The 22658-nt window shown below is 42.1% G+C and overlaps 2 protein-coding genes across 2 annotated transcripts; one reads left to right on the top strand and one right to left on the bottom strand.

Annotated features, from left to right (window-relative positions):
* Window positions 1-531: 531 nt before the first annotated feature.
* Window positions 532-22631, bottom strand: cdc73 (cell division cycle 73, Paf1/RNA polymerase II complex component, homolog (S. cerevisiae)). The gene is made up of 17 exons (XM_076744869.1): window positions 22480-22631; window positions 21614-21719; window positions 21359-21428; window positions 21049-21111; window positions 20784-20836; window positions 19095-19183; window positions 18638-18851; window positions 16785-16883; window positions 16456-16534; window positions 16013-16077; window positions 6555-6612; window positions 4955-4990; window positions 4669-4756; window positions 2289-2450; window positions 1853-1953; window positions 1553-1694; window positions 532-1403 (listed from the first exon to the last, which is right to left on the bottom strand). The coding sequence occupies exons 1-17, from the start codon at window positions 22608-22610 to the stop codon at window positions 1367-1369; spliced, it is 1593 nt and encodes a 530-aa protein (XP_076600984.1). The 5' UTR covers window positions 22611-22631; the 3' UTR covers window positions 532-1366.
* On the top strand, window positions 11864-15511 carry LOC143329126 (beta-1,3-galactosyltransferase 2-like). Its single transcript, XM_076744870.1, has 2 exons — window positions 11864-12706; window positions 13643-15511. The coding sequence occupies exon 2, from the start codon at window positions 13858-13860 to the stop codon at window positions 15118-15120; it is 1263 nt and encodes a 420-aa protein (XP_076600985.1). The 5' UTR covers window positions 11864-12706; window positions 13643-13857; the 3' UTR covers window positions 15121-15511.
* Window positions 22632-22658: the final 27 nt, after the last annotated feature.

Raw genomic sequence — 22658 nt, 5'->3', positions numbered from 1 at the left:
GAGCGTCACTTTCCTTAGAGTTAAATTCATCAATTTGTTCATTTTAGCTGCATCCTTCCTCAGTGGCTTTAATTTGAGCCCCGAGCGTGTTCAGTATCTCCAGTGCATCTCGGCAGGGAGACGCACACCTCTGTGCTGTCAGTCAGGTTGACAGGCAGCCACCTCACGCTGGCTCTGGAACAACCTGTTTCTGGAAAACATTCAGCTGTGAGCACGTTTCTTCACTGCCAAGAAAACTGGTCAAATTCAATTTGGGAAGGTCCAGCTTCAGTGCAGATGAAGAAAGGGTCAGCTGTGGAATTAGTGTTTCGCTTCTTTTCGTTCTCTGATGAATAAATATGAGTTGTACTATCGGGTCGACGTTAGAATGGATTTTTTCCGTTATGGTGTAATCCAGCCTGGTTCCCTGTCACCTAAGGACTGAACTCTCACATGTATTCACACTTTTCTGATCAAATAAAACCAACATGACAGAGTGAAAAACATTAATAAAGTGAACACTAACGATACACAACAGGCAGCAGACAGACATTAGTTTCTCTGAGGCTTTATTGTCTATTTTCATGTGATGACTTAAAGCAATACTTTCCATCACTTCTCTCCTCTAGCACAACACCAACAAAGAAGGAAAAAAAAACAAAGACATCCTCAAGGCCATTGCATGACCAAGAAATGTGCTGATCTGTCAAAAACTGAGCTAGGAATCGTCCGAGATCATCAGAGCAGAGCCGTTTTCTGAAGTATGAACAAATCACTCACCTGCATCCTCCTCTCTGCTCCGGGAGCTTTGGCTCTGACAGGTTTTTATCACATATGTACATTCGGACCACAGACACCCAAAATAAAGAAGGTAAGTGTAAAGGAAGTCTCCTTCCTCGAACTACGTGGCCGTTTTGTTTGTACCGAGAGATATTTTCATGTTCCTCTCAATCTAAACACTTTAGAGTTGAATTCACTGACAATTCATGAACTAAAATGCAAACCTCCTCTCCCTCTGACCCCTTCATGATACTGAATATCTCACTTACATGGGTTCCACAGTATGTTGCCTTTTTATATAAAACATATTTTGGTATTGTTTTTTAACTACATGAAAGCATTAGAAAACAATTACAACAAAAACACAGAAATCCCCTTAATCTCCTCTCCAGTGTCCAGAGCAACATATCCAGCGCACTGCATTAGGAGTCCTCAAGGACGTGTTGGAGGGAGTCCACTGGATGTTCTGTCCTCCTCCTCCTCCTCCTCCTGTTAAAACGGGGATCGTGTCGGAAGATGGGATGGCGGCTTGGATGAGAAGGGCTACCTCTGCGAGAGGTGGGCTGAGGAGAGTTGGAAGGTCGGAGACGGGCGCTGTTATCTGGGCTCAGAACCTGAGGTGAGACTTGTGTTTCACCATGTATCTGATGGGCGAGAAAGAGACGAGAGGAAAAGGTGGGTTTAATTTGAGACATGATTCTGTATTACTGCTAAATATCAAATAACAGCAGCGCAGGCGACAAACAAACAGATGGGTACACTTATGTAAACATGCACAAGATTAAAGGCGGACCTGTCGAGGGTTTCCCAAAAGCGCAGGAAGACAGGCCGGTCCAGATGGCGCCTGTGGCGGCTCAGCTCCAGGACAGTCACGTCCCACTTCTGCACGTTGGGGTCTGTCTTCGCCTCATCATACTTCAAGTGAAAGGCTCGAACTGGAGGAGAATCACACAAGCACACATTCTAATTCTAACTCAAAATTATAACCCATTTACATGTTGCAGACACTCTCTCAACACCACCAAGCGCAAGCTGACGTCTCGTCACGAGTACGCCAACATTTCTAAAGGACGTCACAGTCGGTATCACTCACTTTTGGCGAAAATGTCGACAGGGGATCCATCAGGCAGCAGCCACGGCCAGCCTTTGAACTGCCAGGCAGGACCCTGCACAAACACGGCCACCACTCGGTCCCTGCAGGGAGAAACATTCACAGGTTGGTGCTGTGAACATACATGCTGTGCTCGTCTTGGACTGTGTTGTTGTTGTGAGTTGGCAGATTTAATGCACTTTGTATTCTGTGGTTTGTATATTGAGGGTCGACATTTAAATAATCCACTATTCTACAACCATGAGGAAATATTATAACACAGGCTTCATGTGCAATCCTGAGCCACATCTGTCAAACACGAACGACTCAAGAAGCTAGCAAGTTAGAAATGTTCACGCCCTCACTGGTTCTGCCCACATAAGCTTCCTGTTTGGTGGAAAAACGTTATTAAACCATTCAACATCACAGACATGCTCACCAGTCCTGTGGAGCCAGTTTGAGCGGCTGATCGATGATGCGGTACGGCACAGTGACACTCAGCGTTGTGCCACCAGGCTGGATCTGGTCTTTGCGCCTCTGAAGCAGAACCTCATTGTCGCGCTGGATGCCCTGCTTCTTCTTCTCCTCTGGTGTGACAAACCTTTGATGGTACAAGCAAAGTTTAGACTTTCCCTATAATATATATCTTTTTTTAGTTTCTACTTTACTTCATTTCATTTTTGTCAATGTTTTTACTTAGTTACTTTATTTACTGATTTTATTTTTCTCTTTCATACTTATAATAATAGGATTAAGTCGAGCAGAAGGCTTGACATGTGTGCAAGTAACTGAGGGGTGAGCGGTCACTTTGGTCACTTTTAATATCCTTTTTGTTACCAGCATCAAAGAGGATAATATGTGGTTCACTGTCAGCAGGGCTGGTTCTTTGCCCGTTCTGTGAAAAGGGATGTGTGTCTGGGTGACATACTGTGTGATGTTATCACCATCTAAACCGTCTACCACAGCTTTATCTGCAAAAATGATACTAACACTCTTTAACATGGCAGGTCTGCAAAAACATGATATTAGTCATCATCTTAAAGGCTCTTTTTGATTGGGCTGCATTATGCAGCAACGTAGAGACACAGTATTTCATAGAAGTGCACTGGCTTAAAAAGTTAGAGCAGTTCTGTTTTCAACTTCGGTTTGGAGTTTGATTTGATAGAAAATTCATTTTTTCCCCTGAACTGTATAAATTTGTGTCCTTTGTCCTCTTGTCAGTCTACCATTAATGATAAGCTACCTTCAGCCTCATTATCATCATTATCAAATCTAAAAAAGAAATGTCACTTGTACGCTTACAATCAATTCCTGGCACTAAAGCCTGCATTAGTACAGAACATTTCATCTCCTCTGGGGTTGAACCTCTGCATAGCTGCAACTGTTTCGTAGTTACAGTTCAGTTCAAGCACAGATAATGGGTTTCATGGACAAGCAGATCTTCTCCCGTCCTGATTACATCACCACCACATTCAAAACTGGACAGCCATCCTTTGTCTTCCCATCAAAGCTTGAAATGAATGATAGTGTGAAAAGTGTATCTGTCCGTCTGAGCTCCTGTGTGTGACCAGCATCTCTCATGCAGCTGTTACATAATCAGGAACTGTCCAAGTGTCACCATTCTGTTAGAACATCACTTAATTGCTGTAATTAGAGAGAAAAGGGAAATTATGACACTGGGTGTATCAAGGCACAGCGCGCACCGAGTGCATGATCTGCTTATGCGTTCACTTAATTCAATTTAATGACTGGGACAGACGACAGCTGGCTTCATCCTGCTACCATGACACCTGCACTGAATTTATAATACAATTGAAAAACTGTCCCAAACAGCTTGTTCCCTGATGCTGCAGCAGTCTCGTGACTTATAAAAACAGTGTGACCTCAGCAACTTTTACAGACACTTAACATGTTCATCTCTGTTGATTTACATTTTCAACAAGTCGTCCTCCTCTCGTTTCCATATGACGCACTAAAAAGCACGTCAGACATTACTGTTCTCATGACACTCGAGTTTTACTGAGGGCATAAAATTCTTGATTTTCCAATGAGGGACGACTTTCCTTTTCTTTGCTAGCAGCAGAGAACAGCAAAGTGACTGTAGTAAACATCAAATATCAGTTTTTTAGAAACAGTGTGTTAAGCAGAACAGCATCATTCACAGCTGAATACGGTCAAAGTATTTTCCTTTCAGCTGAAACTCTGCTGACAGACTCCTCAGGCCTGATCGCTCTGAGCGGGATCAGCTTCGCTCTGAGTGTCACAAACAGCTGTTGGGCCAACGACAGGACAGCACACTTAACAACAGTTTACTGGGCCATCATGTTTCAAGCTGCTCTTTAGCATCACTCGCATTTATGCTTGCTTGCATCCTTTGCCATATGCCTCAAAATTCAAAATATTTCCAAACAGCACTTCCGCTGCTTCTGAGGCTCTGGACTCGCTATCTTTAATGAGCTAACACCATAAAAAAAAAACCACAATATACCACGGCTGTCTTGAGCTAACTGGAGTGACTGAGTAATGGGAAGAAGACAGCGCTGTGTGTGTGTGTCAACTCGCTGTCAGACAGAAGAGAGGGCGAGGAAGTGCAGCCGGTACAGCTATACTGATAGTGCAGAAAATGAGTACAGAGGCCATTTCAAATATTCAGAATGCATCTATATCGAAATACTGTAAGACATGCAGGAAACAAGATAAGATCCCGTAAGCTCGACCTGTCACCGTGGGGCTCATGGAAGTGAAAAGCTGAGCAGATTAAAAGAAGCTAAACAGTGAGATACAAAGGGTGTGGGTATATATGGGGTGTACAGACTTACTTTAGATCCTGCAGAAGATCCTTAGCATTGAGCATTGTGATGAGTGAGGTGGTGGCGGCGGGGATGATGACGATGGGTGTCCGGGACCCTGTCCAGAAAGTCAGGAGAAAAGCTCTTACAAACAGGTAGTTTTGGACGTTTCAAGTACGTCACAACTATGAATATAAAATAGACAAATATCTGTAAGTCAGTGTTTAATGTTTATATTACATGACATTACATAACACATGACATACTGTGTTTCATATGAATGCCAAAAATGTCCATCTGAGTGAAAGTAATGTACCTTTCTTCTGATTGGGTGGAGGTCTGGCTTGTGAAACTAGAGGGAGAAAAAGAGAAGAAAAATGGAAAATTATATTATATTCATGTTCATTGTGTTCTCGTTTGTGTAAAATCACCTGAAAATAAGAATCTACAGCAGCTCAAAACAGAAAAACCACACATTGGCTCTAGAGGGCGTCTTTCACGTGTTTCGCGACCACTGTCGGGAGGGTGAGGTGAGGTATCGTGGCGTATTCAACTGGTTGCAATCTGCAACCTCACTGCTAGTTGCCCATAAATCCTACACACTGGACATTTAAATGCTTCAGCTTGAGGTATAACTGAACGATTCCTCAGATGGTATTTACTGCTGATGGCTCACAAAAAGCTCGGATAAGATCCAAAGTCATAAAAGTGCTCTTGGCAGGAAGGGCTGAGCTCCTGCATTCCTTCCTCTCCACCGTCCACCTCTATCAATCTGTACCACTGCCGAGTCAAATGTGTCACAGTCGACCAGTCACTCTGACGGAACACAGACTGATGCTGCTTTGATGTGCCCTCACATATTCTCCAAAAAAAAAAAAAAATCTTGGGTCAGTATTTGCGAGGAGTGAGACAGTCATGTGATTCTTCTCACCACACAAAAGTCCCTTTCATAGAGGAAGTTTCAGTCCAGATCTTTTCTCGGGTATGGTCATGTGTAAATGTCGAACAAAAATTCCTTTTTCAGTGAGTTCCCAGTTTTTGTCTGTGGGTGAGAAAGGGCGTGTCAGAAATGTCAAGCGTATAAAACCTGGTCATGAAACCCCCTCAAATGTAACAGCTGCTAGTGTCTTCAGAGTGTGACTGATGGACTGGTGGGATAATGCAGAGCTCTCTCCTCTCACTGTCCCTGTTGAAGCTGTGGGTGGTAGATCCAAACGTCTGACAGCTGCCCGACACAGGAAACCTCCCACAGCTCGGACAGACTGGGTGACACCGGGTGAAAATCCGTTTCTAAAATTCAAATGCACTTTCTGGGGCGTACAGAGACTTCACATTTTGAGAAGTTGAGGGGGAAAAGGGAACAGCTCACTCGGGCCTCATTGGAAAAAACACTTGTATTTGTGCAAGTAAAAGCTGCTTGGTCCGTTTCCATGCAGTGCAGCGGTCTGATTTTATATTAATATAAACACAGAACGCTGTTTCAGGTTAACAAAGCTGGATCTGAAGTTGCTAAACATCCTTACACATTACATCTTGCAGTGGTGGCAGGGCTGGGCTATAAATCGCATTCATTCAGTTGTGCCATCTACTACCACCACTGCATGGTTCACGTCTTTTATTATTTTGCTTAACTGTCACGTACATTAAATCCTAAAAATGGGACGTTTTAATCATGTTCAAGTATTCCCGCATTTTGCAGGGCATCATGCAGCCCTGATTGGCTTGTGACAACCTTTCATCATGCACATCTTGTCTGGTTTTATAACAAATAACTCAAATGTTGAATTGGTCACAGGATGTTATGGTTTTAGAAAACACAACAAGATGCACACCACTCCAAAGAAGCACTCATTTTAACAAATTAGCTTCTGTGACGCTGTAAGCAGACAAATGCATGAATATACGTGGACACTAACCAGGACGGGGGACAGGCTGCAGCGCGGGGGTCTGGGCCTTCCGAGCAGACGCTCCTTCCTGGAAAACACAAAACCCAATCTTAACTTAATAACTGAAGACATTTGCTTTGGGTGCATGTGAATCCAAAGGCTTTACTCAATAATAATCTTTCTTTCTGACTGCTCGACAACACTCATCGAGACTCTGAGACACACAATCAGGTTATTAAAAGTGATTAACAGTCACCCACAGTTTGAGAAGAAAATGCAGTTTCAGAAAGAAGTTATGGGACAATGGGAGGAAGTCACTTTAAAAGCTGTGACCCTTTCTTCATGTTACAACATGGTCCATCGCTGGTGGCTGCTCATCCTCCACTACCTCCAGGTCACGACTGATTCCCTCTAGAGAGGCAAGCCTGTGTGGGAGTGTGCCTGTGCGTGTGTGGTGGATGGAGCAATGGTAGCTTTAAAAGGGGGGCCACACTAGGGGTCACAGTCTCACAGTCATCCATCATGCAGTGACACTCCCGCAGGCTGGAGCTCACGCTGACAGAGGATAAACAGAACATGCCGACCTGGCTGGCCTATGGCTGAGGCCTGTCAGTGCCAGCGCTGTCAGGGTGTTGTGCTCGACAGTCTGCACCATCCCAGCATTAGGAAGTAACACTTCACACAGTTATGCCATGAATGGAAATTAGCAGAAAAAAATAGCTCACTGATTTATGGACAGGCTGAGCTTTCGGCTGAACACAAGGGAAATATTACAAAAATAAAGATGACCTTGCAATTTATTTAAAACATTATTATTATTGAAAACAAAGGGAAAAGAAATGCAAGCTTGGACACGAATAGAATTTAAAGCCGTACTTATGCAACTTTGCTACATAATGAAGTTCATGCTGTGTGTAGTAACAAAATTATGTTGGTTAGTGACATTATCTGTCTCAATTATTGATATAACACACAATACAATTTCAAAAATATTGAACCTTGAACTTGTAGGGGAATTACCTCTAAATTAATGTTACATTCGTTAATATTACTAGGGGCACCAACCTTCTTCAGCTAAGAAGGATTTTGTATATTATATCTGTTAAAGCTGATGTAGGGAACGAATGAATCAACAGTAGATCAGTCTGATAATCTAAGGCGTGAACTCTCAGTACAGGGATTGCTTATATCCAGCTCAAAAGGACATCGTCGGACAATGACTTGTATGCAAAAGATTATTTATTAAACACAATAATGAGATGAATATGAATCACGAATGATACGATAGATTATAAGGATGATATAGATTAACACAAACACTGCACAGAGGAACTTATGGCAAGAGAATGTTAAAATGAGTTTGGCGATAGTGAGAAGTAGGTTTTAAAGGGAAATGGGGACGCGAATATGAAGTTAATTTGTTGAATGAACGATTTAGAGAATTTAGACAACTTAACAATATCTCAACCTCACGGACCAACTCTTATTCAAAACCGCTTAAATATGCCTACTTTGTCAGCGATGCTCCTGTAGATGTCTGCTCCGAACTAACACGAAGAGGCTCCACGTAGCCGTCCGTCACTCTGATCTGCACAGTAGACTGCTAGACGAATCAAGCGAACCACTGTTGAGAGACGGTGTTGGACAGGGATGTCTCGGGAGCTGAGGGTCTTCGGTGTCGGTTACAGACGAGGAACGGCTTCCGATGGTTATCTAACCCGGACCAGCGGGTCAGCAGCAGGCTACAGGTCTTTGGTGCGGTCAGTTAGTTGTTGGCCGTTTGGCAAGGCTTTTGATTACTAATAATAAGATCGAGAAACTCTTCGATGGCCGGTCGAAAATGTCTTCAAAATTATTATTACGTGACTAGACTTTAACAACAAAAATAGAAATTATGCGGCTTGGCGTGCCGAGCAAAAATGAAGTTTCACGAAGATTAGAAAAGTACGTTTTCTGCAGAATTAAATCAGGCCACTTTGTGTAATTGTGAGCAGCAACAAAAAGACTGAGAAAACGACGGAGTGGAAAAATACTTGAAAACTAAAGACCAAGAACTTAACACAAAAATTAGATTAACTGAAAGAAAGGAAAAACAAGAAGTAGACGAAAAGGAAAAAGGAATGAACTAGAACAAGACGAAAAAGGAAACTGAACTGAAGTCTGCTATGTGCGACTACTTTATCCTCGCTCCAGGGCGTGTCTAATCAATAGGACGTCACGCATGTAGGATGGTTCGCAGACGCGCAACGTGGTTTCATCCTACAGAGCGAGAATTAATTAATGATTCATACGAGGGACTCATCTGCTTCTCACTATGGTCAATCGAATATATTTTAAATGATCAATTTTCAATGGCACTTCAACAACAACCTGCGCGTTCGCTACATGCGTTAGACAATTCTTATGAATAACGACAACATTAAACGATGAACATGGTAACATTTCCTAATACTAATCATGATAAACACGATGACTAAGGGTATAACTACTTTAATATGATGAAGGAATAAAGAAGGGCAGACTATATTTGCCGAAATGATTATCGCTATTATGGTTACTTATTAATAAATGTATCCGCTAAGCACATTCAACCTAACTGCTATGAACCTCTAGATGGCGGTATGGTTACATGGTAGAAATTCAGAGAAAACCTTTGAAATAGTTTAATTCACAGTTTCGTGATTCTGTAAGTTAGAAAGACCAGGAAAGCATTGTTATTGTGCAGATCACGAGCTTAGCAATGTAATAACATCTACAGTTAAATCAAACCTAGAGATTTGGTTAATTTGGTAGATTAAGCAAAAAGGCACACAGACATACAGAACAGTTTGCTTCAGGAATGTTTAATTTACAACCCATCAGCATTATCTGGTTTGGAGATTCCTTTGAGACATGGCATTCGTCCATCCAGGCAGTTTTATTGTCTTTAACTCCCATGGGCTATCAAGAAAGAGTTAGCACCTCCATGGGAACGTCTTGACCAGATGTAAATTAGAAGTAAAAGTGTTATCAGTGACTCTTGTTGCCCTGAAAGGGTGTGAGAAGAGGTCTCTAAACCAGACATCCTGTCTCTGCCTGGGTTCACACCTTTCTGTGAACCTTCCAGATGGTCAATAACTCTGAGTCTGATTGTTTTATCACTACACTTCTCCTGAGCAATGCAAAGAGGTGAGAGGAGGGTCAGCTACAGACCAGTTCTGCTACAAACTAAACATACAGGATATGATCCGTCCACTTGGATCGAAGCACATCAGCCTGAGCTGCTGCACAGTGCTGGGAAATCTAATTTTTCAGAAAATGGATTTCAAGATATGCAGCCACCTCTCCTACGTCTTCAATTTGGCTCACTTGCAGTACCAAGGTGATTGATCCCTATCTATTACACTTTCCTATTATACTCTTTCAAAAACTGCAGCTAGTCGATCCTTTGTTCGACAGTCTATAAAATGAAACGAGTGTGAAAACTACCCATCAGAAGTTCCCTGAGCTGAGTGAAGCCTTGAAATCGCTCGTGCCGTCTGAGAAGCTGGAACAAACGTTTGGAATTCTTGCTTCATAAATTATTTATATGATTACAGAATTATCACATTTTTATCACGTGTCTTCTCAAAGAAGTGGCTTTAGGGAAGAGAAAGTGAGAAAAATCGACCAGCACTGAAACGATTAGTCGACTAATTGATGGAGAAGGGTGAGGTTATGTTCGTGTTACCCATTTTATAGGAGTATGGGGAAGATTATGTATGTTGCATATGATAAAGAGATACAACAATAATGTGCTTACAAGTTTTGTTGAAGCTGTACTTAAGTCTTATAAGGTACAAAAATATTTGGTTAGGGTCATAATATTGCTAAAAAATTAGAAACCATGGCTTCAAACTGAAATACATGTGAGAGACACGTGTGGCTCCTGTGAGCATGCTCAAGAGGTCCTTTGCAATACATTATTCAAGAACTGTGTCCTCAGTAAAAATAATGAGCAATGAATGTTTTAGAAGATTATTTTAGATGATCTTCCAGTATCTACTAAATCTCTACTAGGCCTCGTCCCCATGCTGTCCGTGAATGCCAGGACAGTTCATTCCTGCCAATCAAAGCAATTCGAAACGACTGAGTATGAGTATGAGGATGAGGATGAGGATGCCATCTACACATTGTCAGCGTTTTACAATAAATTGTTTAGAAAACAACCAGTCTTAACGGCTAGACAGCGTCACAGTCTTCTTGCCGAGTTCTAAGTTCAGTTTTTTCTCCTTTCATCCCACGAGCTGCAGGGTAGGGTCTATCAGCAGCACTGCAGGACCACTGTCAATTACAGATAAACACTTGTTCTCAGCTCAGCCGCAGTTTGGGTGCTTGCACTTTCCTCCAGTGAAAATACACTTTGCACCAAGAGATGCTCCGTATTACAGCTTTACAATACAATATTTAACGGATTGCATGATGACAAGAGCCACCTTCCAGGGACGTTCCAAGTGGATGGTAGCAATTAAATCAATGAAAAGTCTTGTAAATCCAATACTTCAATACCTTACAGCACTCCTAATCACCAAACTGTAACACTGTCCACAACAGTAACAGATGATACTGAAAAATAATGTAAAATGGTTTGTATGAGAAGTCTGTGTATACAGTTAGTGTTCTGATCTTCCTTGCACCATGACCTAATATGACACTAACTCCAGTATGAAAAGTTGTGCAAGCCTGAAAAAAGGCGGGCAGGTGCATCTGAAGGGATCACAACCACCAATGAGCACACATGCAAAAAACAGGACACTCCTCTTCCTCTACCATCCATAAGCAGAAAAAATAAGTAGAATACAATTAATAAATACCTCTCCCAGTTTTACTGTAGCAGAATTCAAATGACTATGCCTGCATGTGAAACGTTAAATGAATGCGTTGCAGACCACTACGGCTGAATGGGGGCAGCAGAAACACTGTTGTAATTATATGTGTTCTCATCATCATCCCGTACAAGAGACTGGCATTAGATGCATTAGAAGACTGTGACCGAAAATGGTTTTGAGTTGCAGTCACACTGGTCAGTGTTGTCACTGCACCAGTAAGAGGGTGTAACACGATGTTTGCTATCTTTCAATCTGTCCAATAAGGCAATCCGCAAACCTGGAAGTGGCGACATGAAGGCTTCTCTCCCCTCTCCTCTTACTTCACAGCATGGCAAGCTGAGATAATGCTTTATTCCTCTTTCTGGAGAGTGGGCGTGAATACAAATAGGTCAGCAGCCCAACTCCCCCTCCCCTTGAACAGAGCAGGCAGCAACAGCAGCAGCGACGGCGTGACGTGGTGGGAGAGCGTACTGCCACCAAGCCTGGAGCTGCCACACACACACACACACACACACACACACACCACACAGCGCTACCTCCTGTTCATCTTCCTCCTCCCCCGCTGCTTTCACCCCTCTAGCCCTCTTGCAGACAACACAACGAGCGGAGCATGAGGGGCTGCTGAATGGGGAGGGTGAGAAGACGAAAGTGGAAACAGAAGAAAAGGACAGAGCACCACAAGGAGGAGGGACATGGACATGATAGCATGTGAATGAAAGAGGAAGAGCGAGGGGAAACAAGGATCAGCAGAAATAGAAGAAAAAATTAGCAAACGGAGTTATGCAAAGCCTATGCATCATCCAGAGATGATCCCCATCTATCCACCGCTGCTTTAATAAACAAAATACGGCAAGTGACGACAGTGAAGGGACCCAGGGCTGCAGCTAACAGCCAGCTACCGACTCTCTACTGCCTTTGGCCAAGACACGGAAGCAGCAGCAGAGGCAGCAGCAGCAGCAGCATTAGCATCGAGCCTCTGGGGACAATGCGCCAAGGCAGATGGAGAGACTGCAACACTGGAGCTCTGACACATGTTCTGCCCATGCACGCACACACAGACACTTGTGCATGCATGTGATAGATAGCTATCAGTGCCCCGAAGAGGACTGAATTTGTATAACAGCCACACATGGGTTGGGTTAAATGAAGACGATGATATGTCACACACTGTAGAGGAAATCGAGCAGAATCTCAGTCGTCAAGCTGAGGCTGTATTGTGAGGCTAAGAGCACAGTGGGAACGCTGACCGAGAGGGCGATCCGTGTGCGAGAGTTATATTTCATCACATTCAGGAAGGCTTGATGCCAGAAATAGACGAGTGTCTACATTAACACGGTGAGTTTATGCTGAGAAGGCTTTGAATGCAAACGTGCACATCGACATTAACATGCTATGCTAAAGAAATAATTCATGCTTCAGTCGATCAGTTTTTATGTACCCTACAGGATGTGAGGGGTGTGCCTTCAAAAAGGAAAAACTAGTTTCTATTTCTGTTGATGCACGCATAAGAGCCAACAAAGTCTTTTCAGTGCTTCTGTGAGCTCTCACAAGCCACTCTTTGTCTTGTAGGGGTCCTTTAAGAGGGTAGTGTGTAATTCAGTAAAAAAAAACTGAGAGAACACACTCCACTTCAGGGTGCTAGCTGCCTGCAAACATAAGTTGTTCCTTCAATAACCATCACTCATCTGGATACTGTTCAAGAGCAACAGGCTGTAGAGTTGAGAAAGGAGAATGTATTGTGTTCTTTCCTGTTCTGAAAGCAGTAACAGATATTTCCTTAACCACACAACTTAAGACTACGCTGCCTAAACCGAAGTTCAGTAAACAGTCATAATCAAGATTTAAAGGTCAGTTCCGGAAAATCATGCAAATTTACAAAGATTATTTTGTTTTTACTTACTTTATTATTCTAAAACCAGAGGATGGAACTGAGACTATGGGAGACATTTCAACTAAAGACTCACATCGTGTAACTTGGGGCACCCGGGGGCAGCAGAAATGAGCTGTAAACAGCAGTGACATTTTACTTTTTAAGTTTATATGACATGTTAGCAAACAGCTCCTTATATACACATGCAGCAGTCACGGAGCATCATTATCATTCATTTGGAGTCCTGTTGATGGCCACCTGATTCTCCACAAAGAGCAACAACTTTCACATACATGGAGTTATTTCATCTGTTGTCAATATGAGAACATTGATTCTAGCAGCTTTAATGTGACACCACGTATCTATCTCATTGCTTAAATATATCTTCTCCTGTCTCCTAGGAAATCTCTAGAGATGAAACATTGGAGTGGACTCACGCCTTACAGCTGGCTTGTTAGATTATGACCAAGTGATCTGCATATCCTGGAATGAGATCTCAACATTGGGTCCCTTAGTCAAGCCATCATATACTTCACTTTGCCTCCAGGGATCAAGCTGCTGACGACTGGCCTTACAAGTGTGACAACTGTCTGGGTGAACTAGTCCTGCCGCAACCATGCAGTGGCGTCGACGCCATTGCTGTACACACACAGCTAAACTTTTCTATCTCCTCTCTCTGTTGGGTGTACTGGCCTTTCTGGTCCACCAGGTGTGGCTGCCTAGGTTCACAGGTATGCCATGGTGGAGAGGCCATCCTGTGGTGTATGGAGGTGGTGAACTTCATACCACCAAAGCCAAGTGGAACATGAGCGCCCAACATTCAGCCTGGAGGTTTGTCATTGTTCCACAGCCAACCTTCAAGGCTGACACTAACAATAGCTCTCATGAGAACGAGGGTGTCCCCTCTCCTTCAGGAGACCCACGTTCTGAGAACTCATTGGCAGCCAGTGTAGAGGGAGAACTCAGTGGCACTGTAACCCATGGGCCTTTCACTTATATCATCAACGAGGCAGACAAATGTGCAGAGAAGAGGCCAGTGCCATTTCTAGTGTTGCTGATAGCCACTGAGGCTCGGCAGGTGGAGGCAAGAAATGCTATACGGCAGACATGGGGGAACGAGAGTGTGGCCCCTGCTCTGGGATTCATCCGGCTGTTTCTGCTGGGGAAGAATGAGGGAGAGCTGGGAATTTTACAGCAGAGGATGCTAGAAGCAGAGAGTCGGAGATATCATGACATCATTCAGCAGGACTTCATGGATTCCTACAAAAACCTGACCATTAAGACACTGATGGGAATGAACTGGGTGGCAATTCACTGCCCGCGAGCCAGCTATGTCATGAAGACGGACAGCGACATGTTCGTCAACACAGAGTATCTCATTTACAAGCTGCTCAGGCCAGAAATTAACCCAAAAAAGAACTACTTCACAGGCAATAACATGAGAGGCTTTGCACCCAATCGAAATAAAAACAGCAAGTGGTACATGCCCCCTGAGCTGTACCCAAGTGAGAAGTATCCCACCTTCTGCTCTGGGACTGGCTACGTCTTCTCTGGAGACTTGGCGGGGAAAATCTATCGAGCATCGCTAAGTATCCGCCACCTGCATTTGGAGGATGTGTATGTGGGGATATGCCTGGCTAAGCTCCGGATCGAGCCCACTCCTCCATCCAATGCGTTCCTATTCAACCACTGGCGGGTGTCCTATTCCAGCTGCAAGTACAGCCATCTGATAACATCACATGGTTTTCACCCCAATGAACTACTTAAATACTGGCATCACCTGCAGAGCAACAAACGCAACGCCTGCATCAACACACTGAGGGCAAGAACAGGCAGGACACACTCAAACAAAACGAACAGAGAGAGACCAGCTCGATAACTGAAAACGTTACTGATTAACTCTCCTTGTTCGATACAAGTAATTATTTACGTCTCAGCATATTCTCTTCACTTGACATCAAGGGTTTAAATCTTTAAGCTTACAGAAACTCAACAGTTCAACAATTCATCAGAAATGTTTAAGTTGTAAAAACTTATGAATTGCTCTGAATGGATGATTGCCAATTTTGTACAAAAGAGATGAAAAACGTTTATATGTCTGAGTCAAGCCACTGGAAAGTTTATGTATACCGTTATATTTACAGAAGAATAAGCTGTGCTATACTGTGGTGCAAAAGCTACATTTTTGTAATAAGAGTTACTGGATGTGGTTCATCTGTACATGCAGAGTGGACAGGCTACAGTGCCAATAAAACATTTCCACACATTTATCAAATAGTCAGTGGAGTCATTTCAAAAGAGGCTCGTTTACACATAAAGTCAGCTCATAGAAACTGAGATTGTTGCACGTTGAAAACAAATGCAGGACCAGCCAATTCTTATGTACACTAAATTTGAAAAAGTAGATTTAAGGGCAGTCGGAAAAGTTTTCATTTTCTGTGGTTCATGTTGATTCTCTCTTCTTTTTTCTTTCTTTTTTTACTTAATTTAACAACTTCGAAAACAGAGAAATGAGTGTCAACTGGCTGTGAGTCATTACATGGCAACAATAACAGGCATCATATGTTACATGATTTTGTTTGTACTGCCAAAACACAGAAGTCCTCATCAAATAGGTCATATTGAGGCTTTGGTTAGCTGCTGCTCTAGCAGATACCAATAATTCAAGACAAATCTTTCCAGGTGTGTTCAGAGTGAAATTCGCATGCAGTGCAGCTCTGGCATTAGTCTTCTTACAACACTGTCCACAAACAGCGAAGCACTGATCTTACCGTCACTGACTTCAGGGTCATGCCGTGGTAGGTGCCCATGGTATCGATCTTGAAACCCTCCGTTTCTAAGAAAACAACACACAATAAGTTGCAGATTGCTGGCAGAACAAAAGGGGTTATTCTCTGCTGTAACAAGTTTGCACTTTTCAATTTAAACAGTTAATGTCACTACTTAAGGAAAACTGCAAATATACAATGCCATCGTTGTGTATTTACACCTTTGTGCTAACGTGTTTATTGATACTCGGTGTAAACGCTGTAAAAGTCGTGGTATATATCAATCTATAAGCTATGCTGACCCACAGATCAGATGTGTAGGCAACTCTGTATATTCCTTAATTGCCAAACACACACACACACACACACACACACACACACACACACACACACCTCTGTAAGTGTTTGAGACTATAGTTAGCTACAGAAGCACCAGTAAAACTCACCCTCTTTTCCTTTGAATCGCTCCTGATCGTATCTGTTGTAGGCAGCTGGGACAGGCTGCTTGTTCCTCAGGGACGGTTCCTGGAAAGAACAGGAAACAATTACTACTGGTACACACCTGTCAGTAACCTGTACTGTAACTTTAAGAGGTCATTCATAATTAAATAACTTCTGACAGTTTCAAAACAACTTCTTGTTTAATTTCAGGCTTTATATTCATTATTTAACAGCTATAAGAAAACAAACACAGTCTTTTTGACTGGTGTCTGGCCAAATTTAAACTTCCCTGAAATATTGGAAAAAAAAAAACTACAGGGAATGTCTTTCTCACTGCTTGAGTGGTGTTCTGTGCTGGTCTCTGCTCTGGTGCTCGTCCTTCCTCTCTGGCTTTCACTGACTGAAGGATGGCAAATATGTTCTTGGAGAAGTTCTGCAGAGGAACAACACAGGTTGGGATATGATGAGATCATGTTAGAGCTTTACATTTTATTGACTATAGATCTTATAGACTACGTAAACCAGTTGCAGCTCTAGCTCATGCACAAAAAGTTACTGCTTTTCTCATTCAGTGAAGTGATTTGAGTGAAGAACTAAGAGAAGAACTGTCTACAACTTCAGCGTCAAACGGTTGACCTTTACAGCATCCTGTGTCTGAACTCTACAGAGTGTACAGAGTGTCACATTATGGTGCCTCATGACAACCACACATCACGTACACAATAAACCACAGCAGGGGAAGATAACATTAAAAGCTTGAATGTTGTGAGAATAAATTTACAAGCTGTCCTTTGCTCAGTTTTAGATGTTTCAACACATTTCAACAAGCACACTTCATGAGAAATGCCCTTAGAAGTGCAAAACAGAGACAAAGATATGTTTTCAAATTTAGCCATCTTGGTATGGACATTATCCACAGATTAAAGAAATTATTTCTATTTTGCCTGAATAATTACTTAAAGCATACAGCTGATCAACACTATACTGGTTTTGGGATGATCATGTCAAAGTCCTTCAGTGGCACAGTAAAAACTCATCTTTTAAGAATACACACTGAGTGAAAAGCATACCCCTGCTGCCACCTAGTGGTTGAGATCTTCACCTTGCTACACACTTCAGGTATTGTCACAGTTGGGTCCTTTGAAAGATTTTCCCACACCCAAGGCCATTTTTCTGAGAGTTCAGCAGGTTTCGTAAAACAGGACAGCTGCTTCCAAACTCAGGTGTGTACAGTAAAGTGGTCTCGAGTAAAGCTCCAAAATCATGGTCTGAAATTTGTTTCTAATGAGCCCCAGTGCTGTCCATTCAGCAAAGAAGAATCAGAAGAAGAATCAGGGGGAGACATTCCCCTTTATTGTCACACACACGCGCACAGCACACGGAGGTGAAATTTGTCTTCCGCTTTTGACCCATCCTGGTCGTCCTTCCTCCGCGGCAGACCAGGAGCGGTGGGCAGCCAGACCGGCGCCCGGGGACCCATTCTTCTGTCACCATTGGTCAGGTGGTGATCTTCTTGCATGTTTTTAGTGGGGGTATATTTTTACGGAGGATACCCCAGGTGAACACGGGGAGAACATGCAAACTCCACACAGAAAGGCCCTCCTCGAGCAGCAGGCACCGAAGCATGGTGGAGGACACACCCAGTGCCCGCAGCGAGATTCGAACCCGGGACCTTCTTGCTGTGAGGCGACAGTGTTGCCACTGTGCCACCGTGCCACCAAGAATGGTCACATCACAAATGCATATCTGATGAAAGTTGGTATGAACCTTCTAAAATGTGAGATGTGCCTGGTTTGACGGCTTTGCTGCATAAAACGTGCAGATGACTGCTTTTTATTGCTTTTCTGCAGGACCTGCAAAGGCCTTACAATTAAAGAGAAGGGTCTGATTTTCTCCACGGTAATGAAAAAGGGCTATTCTCACAGTGATGCCTCCTACTCCCAAATGACTGGATGACAACTCTTGCGATGAACTCAAGTATTTACGCCAAGATATCCTTGACTTGAAATCAAGGTCCAATATTGAGCCAATGTGCAGGTGTGTTTGATGAACCGAAGTTCACAAACACAAGATTCATCTGAAAAGTTTTTGCTGTATGCTGTTAGCAACATGTGCTGAGGTTAGAAGAACAGCGTTTGCAGAAAAATCTCACTGTGATTGGATACCATTAGCTCAAAGGACTCTGACCTTTCCAGTGCTCTGGAGAATGGTTGTCCTGGTCCTCCAGACCCTCTCTCTGCTGACAATGTCTCTGGTGACATCCACCTCAGCATCCACAAAGCTTCTCTGCTTCAGGGTTATGTCATCATCCAGGTCTGTTTTGATGGTGGAACGTTTCTTGGCCATAATCTTGGCTTTGATGGCTGCGATTTTCTCCACTGACATGGCTTCAGACAGTGATCTGGAGCAGGAGGACAAAAGTTTGGATCATTTGAACAACTCACTGTTTCGAGGAAATGGCCTGTGGGTGTCAACGTGGAGTAAAAAATGACATCCAAAGCAATCAGATTAATATTCATCAGTTAACACTGTGACTACAGTACATTGAATAAACAACATGGTGAAATTATTTACATTGGAGAGGTTACTTCTTCATATAGAAAGCACATAAAGTATAAAGGCAGCTGGGGCAAATCTATTTCACCTGATCTGGTCAGTCTGCACGATGCCCTCTTTGTGGCCCTCCAGACGGGCGGCCAGACGCTCCTTATCCAGACGCACTCGCTCTTCATCCTTAAAATGAAAGCAGTGTACACATTATTAGCGAACATAAACTGTGCATTTATAAAAGTTTAGTATTCTGTCATCTACACTCATTGTGCACTAGTTAGTGGTATTTTGTGCAACTGTTTGGACTTTTGTGGCCTGATCTATGGATGTAAACATTCAATTTATTAATGTACTAGTGTTTCATTGACACTCACTTTGATCAAATTTGAAAACACAACGGTCAATTACTTTTTTGGTTGGTTACCTATGCACTTAATGTTTTGGAGAAAAGGTAATAAATTGCACTGTTCAACTCAAAGGCCCTGATGGTCCCTGTTGAAGGTTTTTAAATGCAACAAAATGGATTTCTTCATTACTACACTTAGACACAGATGGTTTAATTTTGGCTAAATATCTCAGTGTTTTCCCTACATTCAGAATTATTAGTGAAGATACTAAAAGTTCACACAAAGTGAAGCCCTGTCCTACACACTGCTGCACTTATTAAAATGTTGTATTTTACTTGATTTTATGGGTTGTTAGACAGTGAGATTACATCCATGAGAAGATGTTCTGAGGCGGCTGTGAAATGCCTGCATATGTGTAATTAAGACCTGTGCTTAATCAGTATCTGTAAAGAAGGAAAAACACTCTGTTGTATCTGAGAACCACAGAAAGCAGAGACGCCAGACGAAGAGTTCTTTTAGAGCTTCGTCCTTAAAGACTGCTTCAGATGTTTATACTTATTCTTCTCTATTTTTACTTAGATTTTTATATTTTACTGTTTGGTTTTATACATTGTCTTTTTTTTTTAATATTTTCATTCTTATCTCAATCTAATCTCACATTCACTCTTTATCTGTTTTTATGTCCATTCTGTTTTTCTAAAGCACTCTTGGTGCATGTGATTTCTTTCTTTGAGCTGCAATTCCTCTATGAAAAGGTGCTATACAAATAGTTTATTCTCATTGTTATTATTATTAAAGCAGATCAGCAATGATTTTATGCCATCATTGTTCTCCATGAAGTTTGCTAGAAGTGATGTAATGAGCCCCAGTGAGTTTTAATGTGGAGTAAGCACTGCGCCAAACTCCATTAAAAAAAATAAATAAAAAAAATACTACACTGCTTGACAGCAACTAGTCATACAGTTACATCAGAAGCAATCTGGCCTTGCGTACTCAGATGAATATGCTGTGCAGTTAACACACAGTCCTAATTTTGTTTTAATGAAAACTCATCTCCAGGCATTCTTCACCACTGTTTTGGCCTCTCTGGAGGCCTCATCAGGCCTTTCACATAAAACTAGACTGAAACGATGTTCAACACTTAAAACCGTTTTTATACATTTCTTCTGTTCTTTTACACTGTTGTAAATGTTTTGTTCTAATTTCATTTAAATGTGGTTGAAAAGCAATCAGGACAAGAGCTCCTTGCTCACATTTATATTGTTTCACTTTAGTGGAATTTACTGGTTATCCAGCTGTTTCCAATAAACAAAACACCTCAGTCAATAATAGATTCTTGGCCTATTTGAGCTGTTCTTGCTTGTGCGATAGAGACGAGGGAATAAATGTTTTACAACTAAGCAACTGATAGTGGAAGATATTTAATGTCAGTTTACCTCAATCCTTGGTTTTTTGGCTTCAGAAGAAACCTCATCAGCTGCTCGTTTGACTGAAAAAGCAGAGCAGTGGTATCATTTCACTGCACAGTCCATTATGTTTTGTACAAACTCTCCAGACTGACATAGTATCACTTTAATAAAAATATGTTGGAGAAAGCAGCAAGATACACTTCACGTTTTCAACAACAATAAATCCAGCCTCATAAAACAATGAATCAGTACAAGCTCTTCAAACTTCGTTATAGATATAGTGTGACCTCACCTTGTGTTGGCCTTTGCAAACCTATTTCTATAGGTGCACTTCTGTCAATACTTGTCGATGTAGCTGTGAAAAGACACAATTAAAACCTGCATTAACAAGTTAGCAATTAGACCAACAACACCTAGCCTCGTCCTTATCACTGTCAATAATCTATTAGATCCACATTAAGACCCATATCAAAACTCAAAACAAAACTATGAAATCAGGACAAAGTATAAATACATTGGATAAGGACACACAAACAAAATCTTAACGTTCTGTACACAATATAAACACAACGTACAAGACACATCTCCCAAATGATACTTACAACTTTCGCCATTGAGATACGACAGCAAACCTTTTCGATCAGGTCGTCTGACAACAGGGATGTTCTCTGTCTATAAACAGCACACAATCATGTCACTCAAAATTACTCTGAGGACATTTGTGAATGGTCTTAACATATGCAAAAAAGGAGGCTGAAATAGGGGATTGTCCTAAAATGATGTTCTATTAAATAATTACTGGCACAGTTTAAGGCATAAGGCAGTTTGATTATTATCAGTTATTCCAGAACACTTACTGCAGCTCGTCGGACATAGGATGGATGTGGAAGATGCACATTGTTGAGCAGGAACAAGATCGAGTCCAAAGTATAATATTCTTTAGGCTGGCCCTCTTTCCCAGTACTGAAGGTAGACACACAAGCAAGAAATATACAAAAATCACTCAAACGTCAAGTGCATCTGACCCCTAGAAAGTCAAACGTACACAGACTGCAGCAGGTGGCACATTTAAGTGAATCTATGTTGCATTAAGCCTAAAGTATGCAGGACATGTATTTAAGTAACTCAATTAAAGTTATGAAACATCGCTTCTGAAATGACATAACTTAAACACGGTGCTATCAACAGTTATCCGGTTAGCTAACGTTAATCTCCAAAACCTTGCGCAACTTCATTTTCTGCGTTACATGAGCAAAGTTTCTTTGGTTTGTTTTTTGTTTTTTTGCTCTGTAAACAAAGCCGCTTTTAGTCATGACAACAGAAACTAAAAACATAAATCTTTCCCCTTCTGCCACCGGACCCCTGACTCCATGGGAACACAACTCAACGCTAGCTAACGTCGCTAATTAGTTAGCATCACATTACTACTGCAAGTTTAGCTGTAGCACGCTATCTCTCTGTTAAATACATTTTAAGTTTCAAAAGAAACGAGTGGAGGCTGGCAAAGAGGCTCTGTGGTCCAGCGCATAATAGCTGAGTATCAGTCCAAGGTAACCAAAGAGTGTTTTAAGTTTTAAGTACAACAACGAGAAGACGAGTTAGGTTAGCATCTTAGCATGTAGTAGCTAGCGAGGCGTACGCTGTTACTAGCGCCACAAGGCACCGATTAGCTTCAGCTGCGGGCCTACGGATGTGATTTATAGATATTTTAACATCAACATACCCCCAGATTATGTAGTTTGTCTTGACATTCTTCGGCCAAGAGAACTCTCCAAATATAACTTCATCTCCTTTGGCGACGATTTCCTTTTTCTGGATGTTATACTGACGGAGAACACTCAACACATCCGCCATCTTCACTTGTCTTGATGTAGTGTGTTTGCGAAGCCCTCAGTTATCAAC

This window comes from Chaetodon auriga, chromosome 12, assembly GCF_051107435.1.
Source record: "Chaetodon auriga isolate fChaAug3 chromosome 12, fChaAug3.hap1, whole genome shotgun sequence".
NCBI classification, from domain to species: Eukaryota; Metazoa; Chordata; class Actinopteri; order Chaetodontiformes; family Chaetodontidae; genus Chaetodon; species Chaetodon auriga.
This window is presented reverse-complemented; position numbering and strand designations above follow the sequence as displayed.

What these genes read in the sequence shown, in the direction of transcription:
- LOC143329126 (XM_076744870.1), top strand. Translation starts at nt 13,858, where the DNA reads ATGCAGTGGCGTCGACGCCATTGCTGTACACACACAGCTAAACTTTTC.
- cdc73 (XM_076744869.1), bottom strand. Translation starts at nt 22,610, where the DNA reads ATGGCGGATGTGTTGAGTGTTCTCCGTCAGTATAACATCCAGAAAAAG. An exon ending in CACAGAACACCACTCAAGCA is followed by an intron (nt 16,535 to 16,784) that starts GTGAGAAAGACA and finishes TGTTCTTTCCAG; the next exon opens with GAACCGTCCCTGAGGAACAA. An exon ending in GCAGCCTGTCCCCCGTCCTG is followed by an intron (nt 4,991 to 6,554) that starts GTTAGTGTCCAC and finishes TTCTCCCTCTAG; the next exon opens with TTTCACAAGCCAGACCTCCA.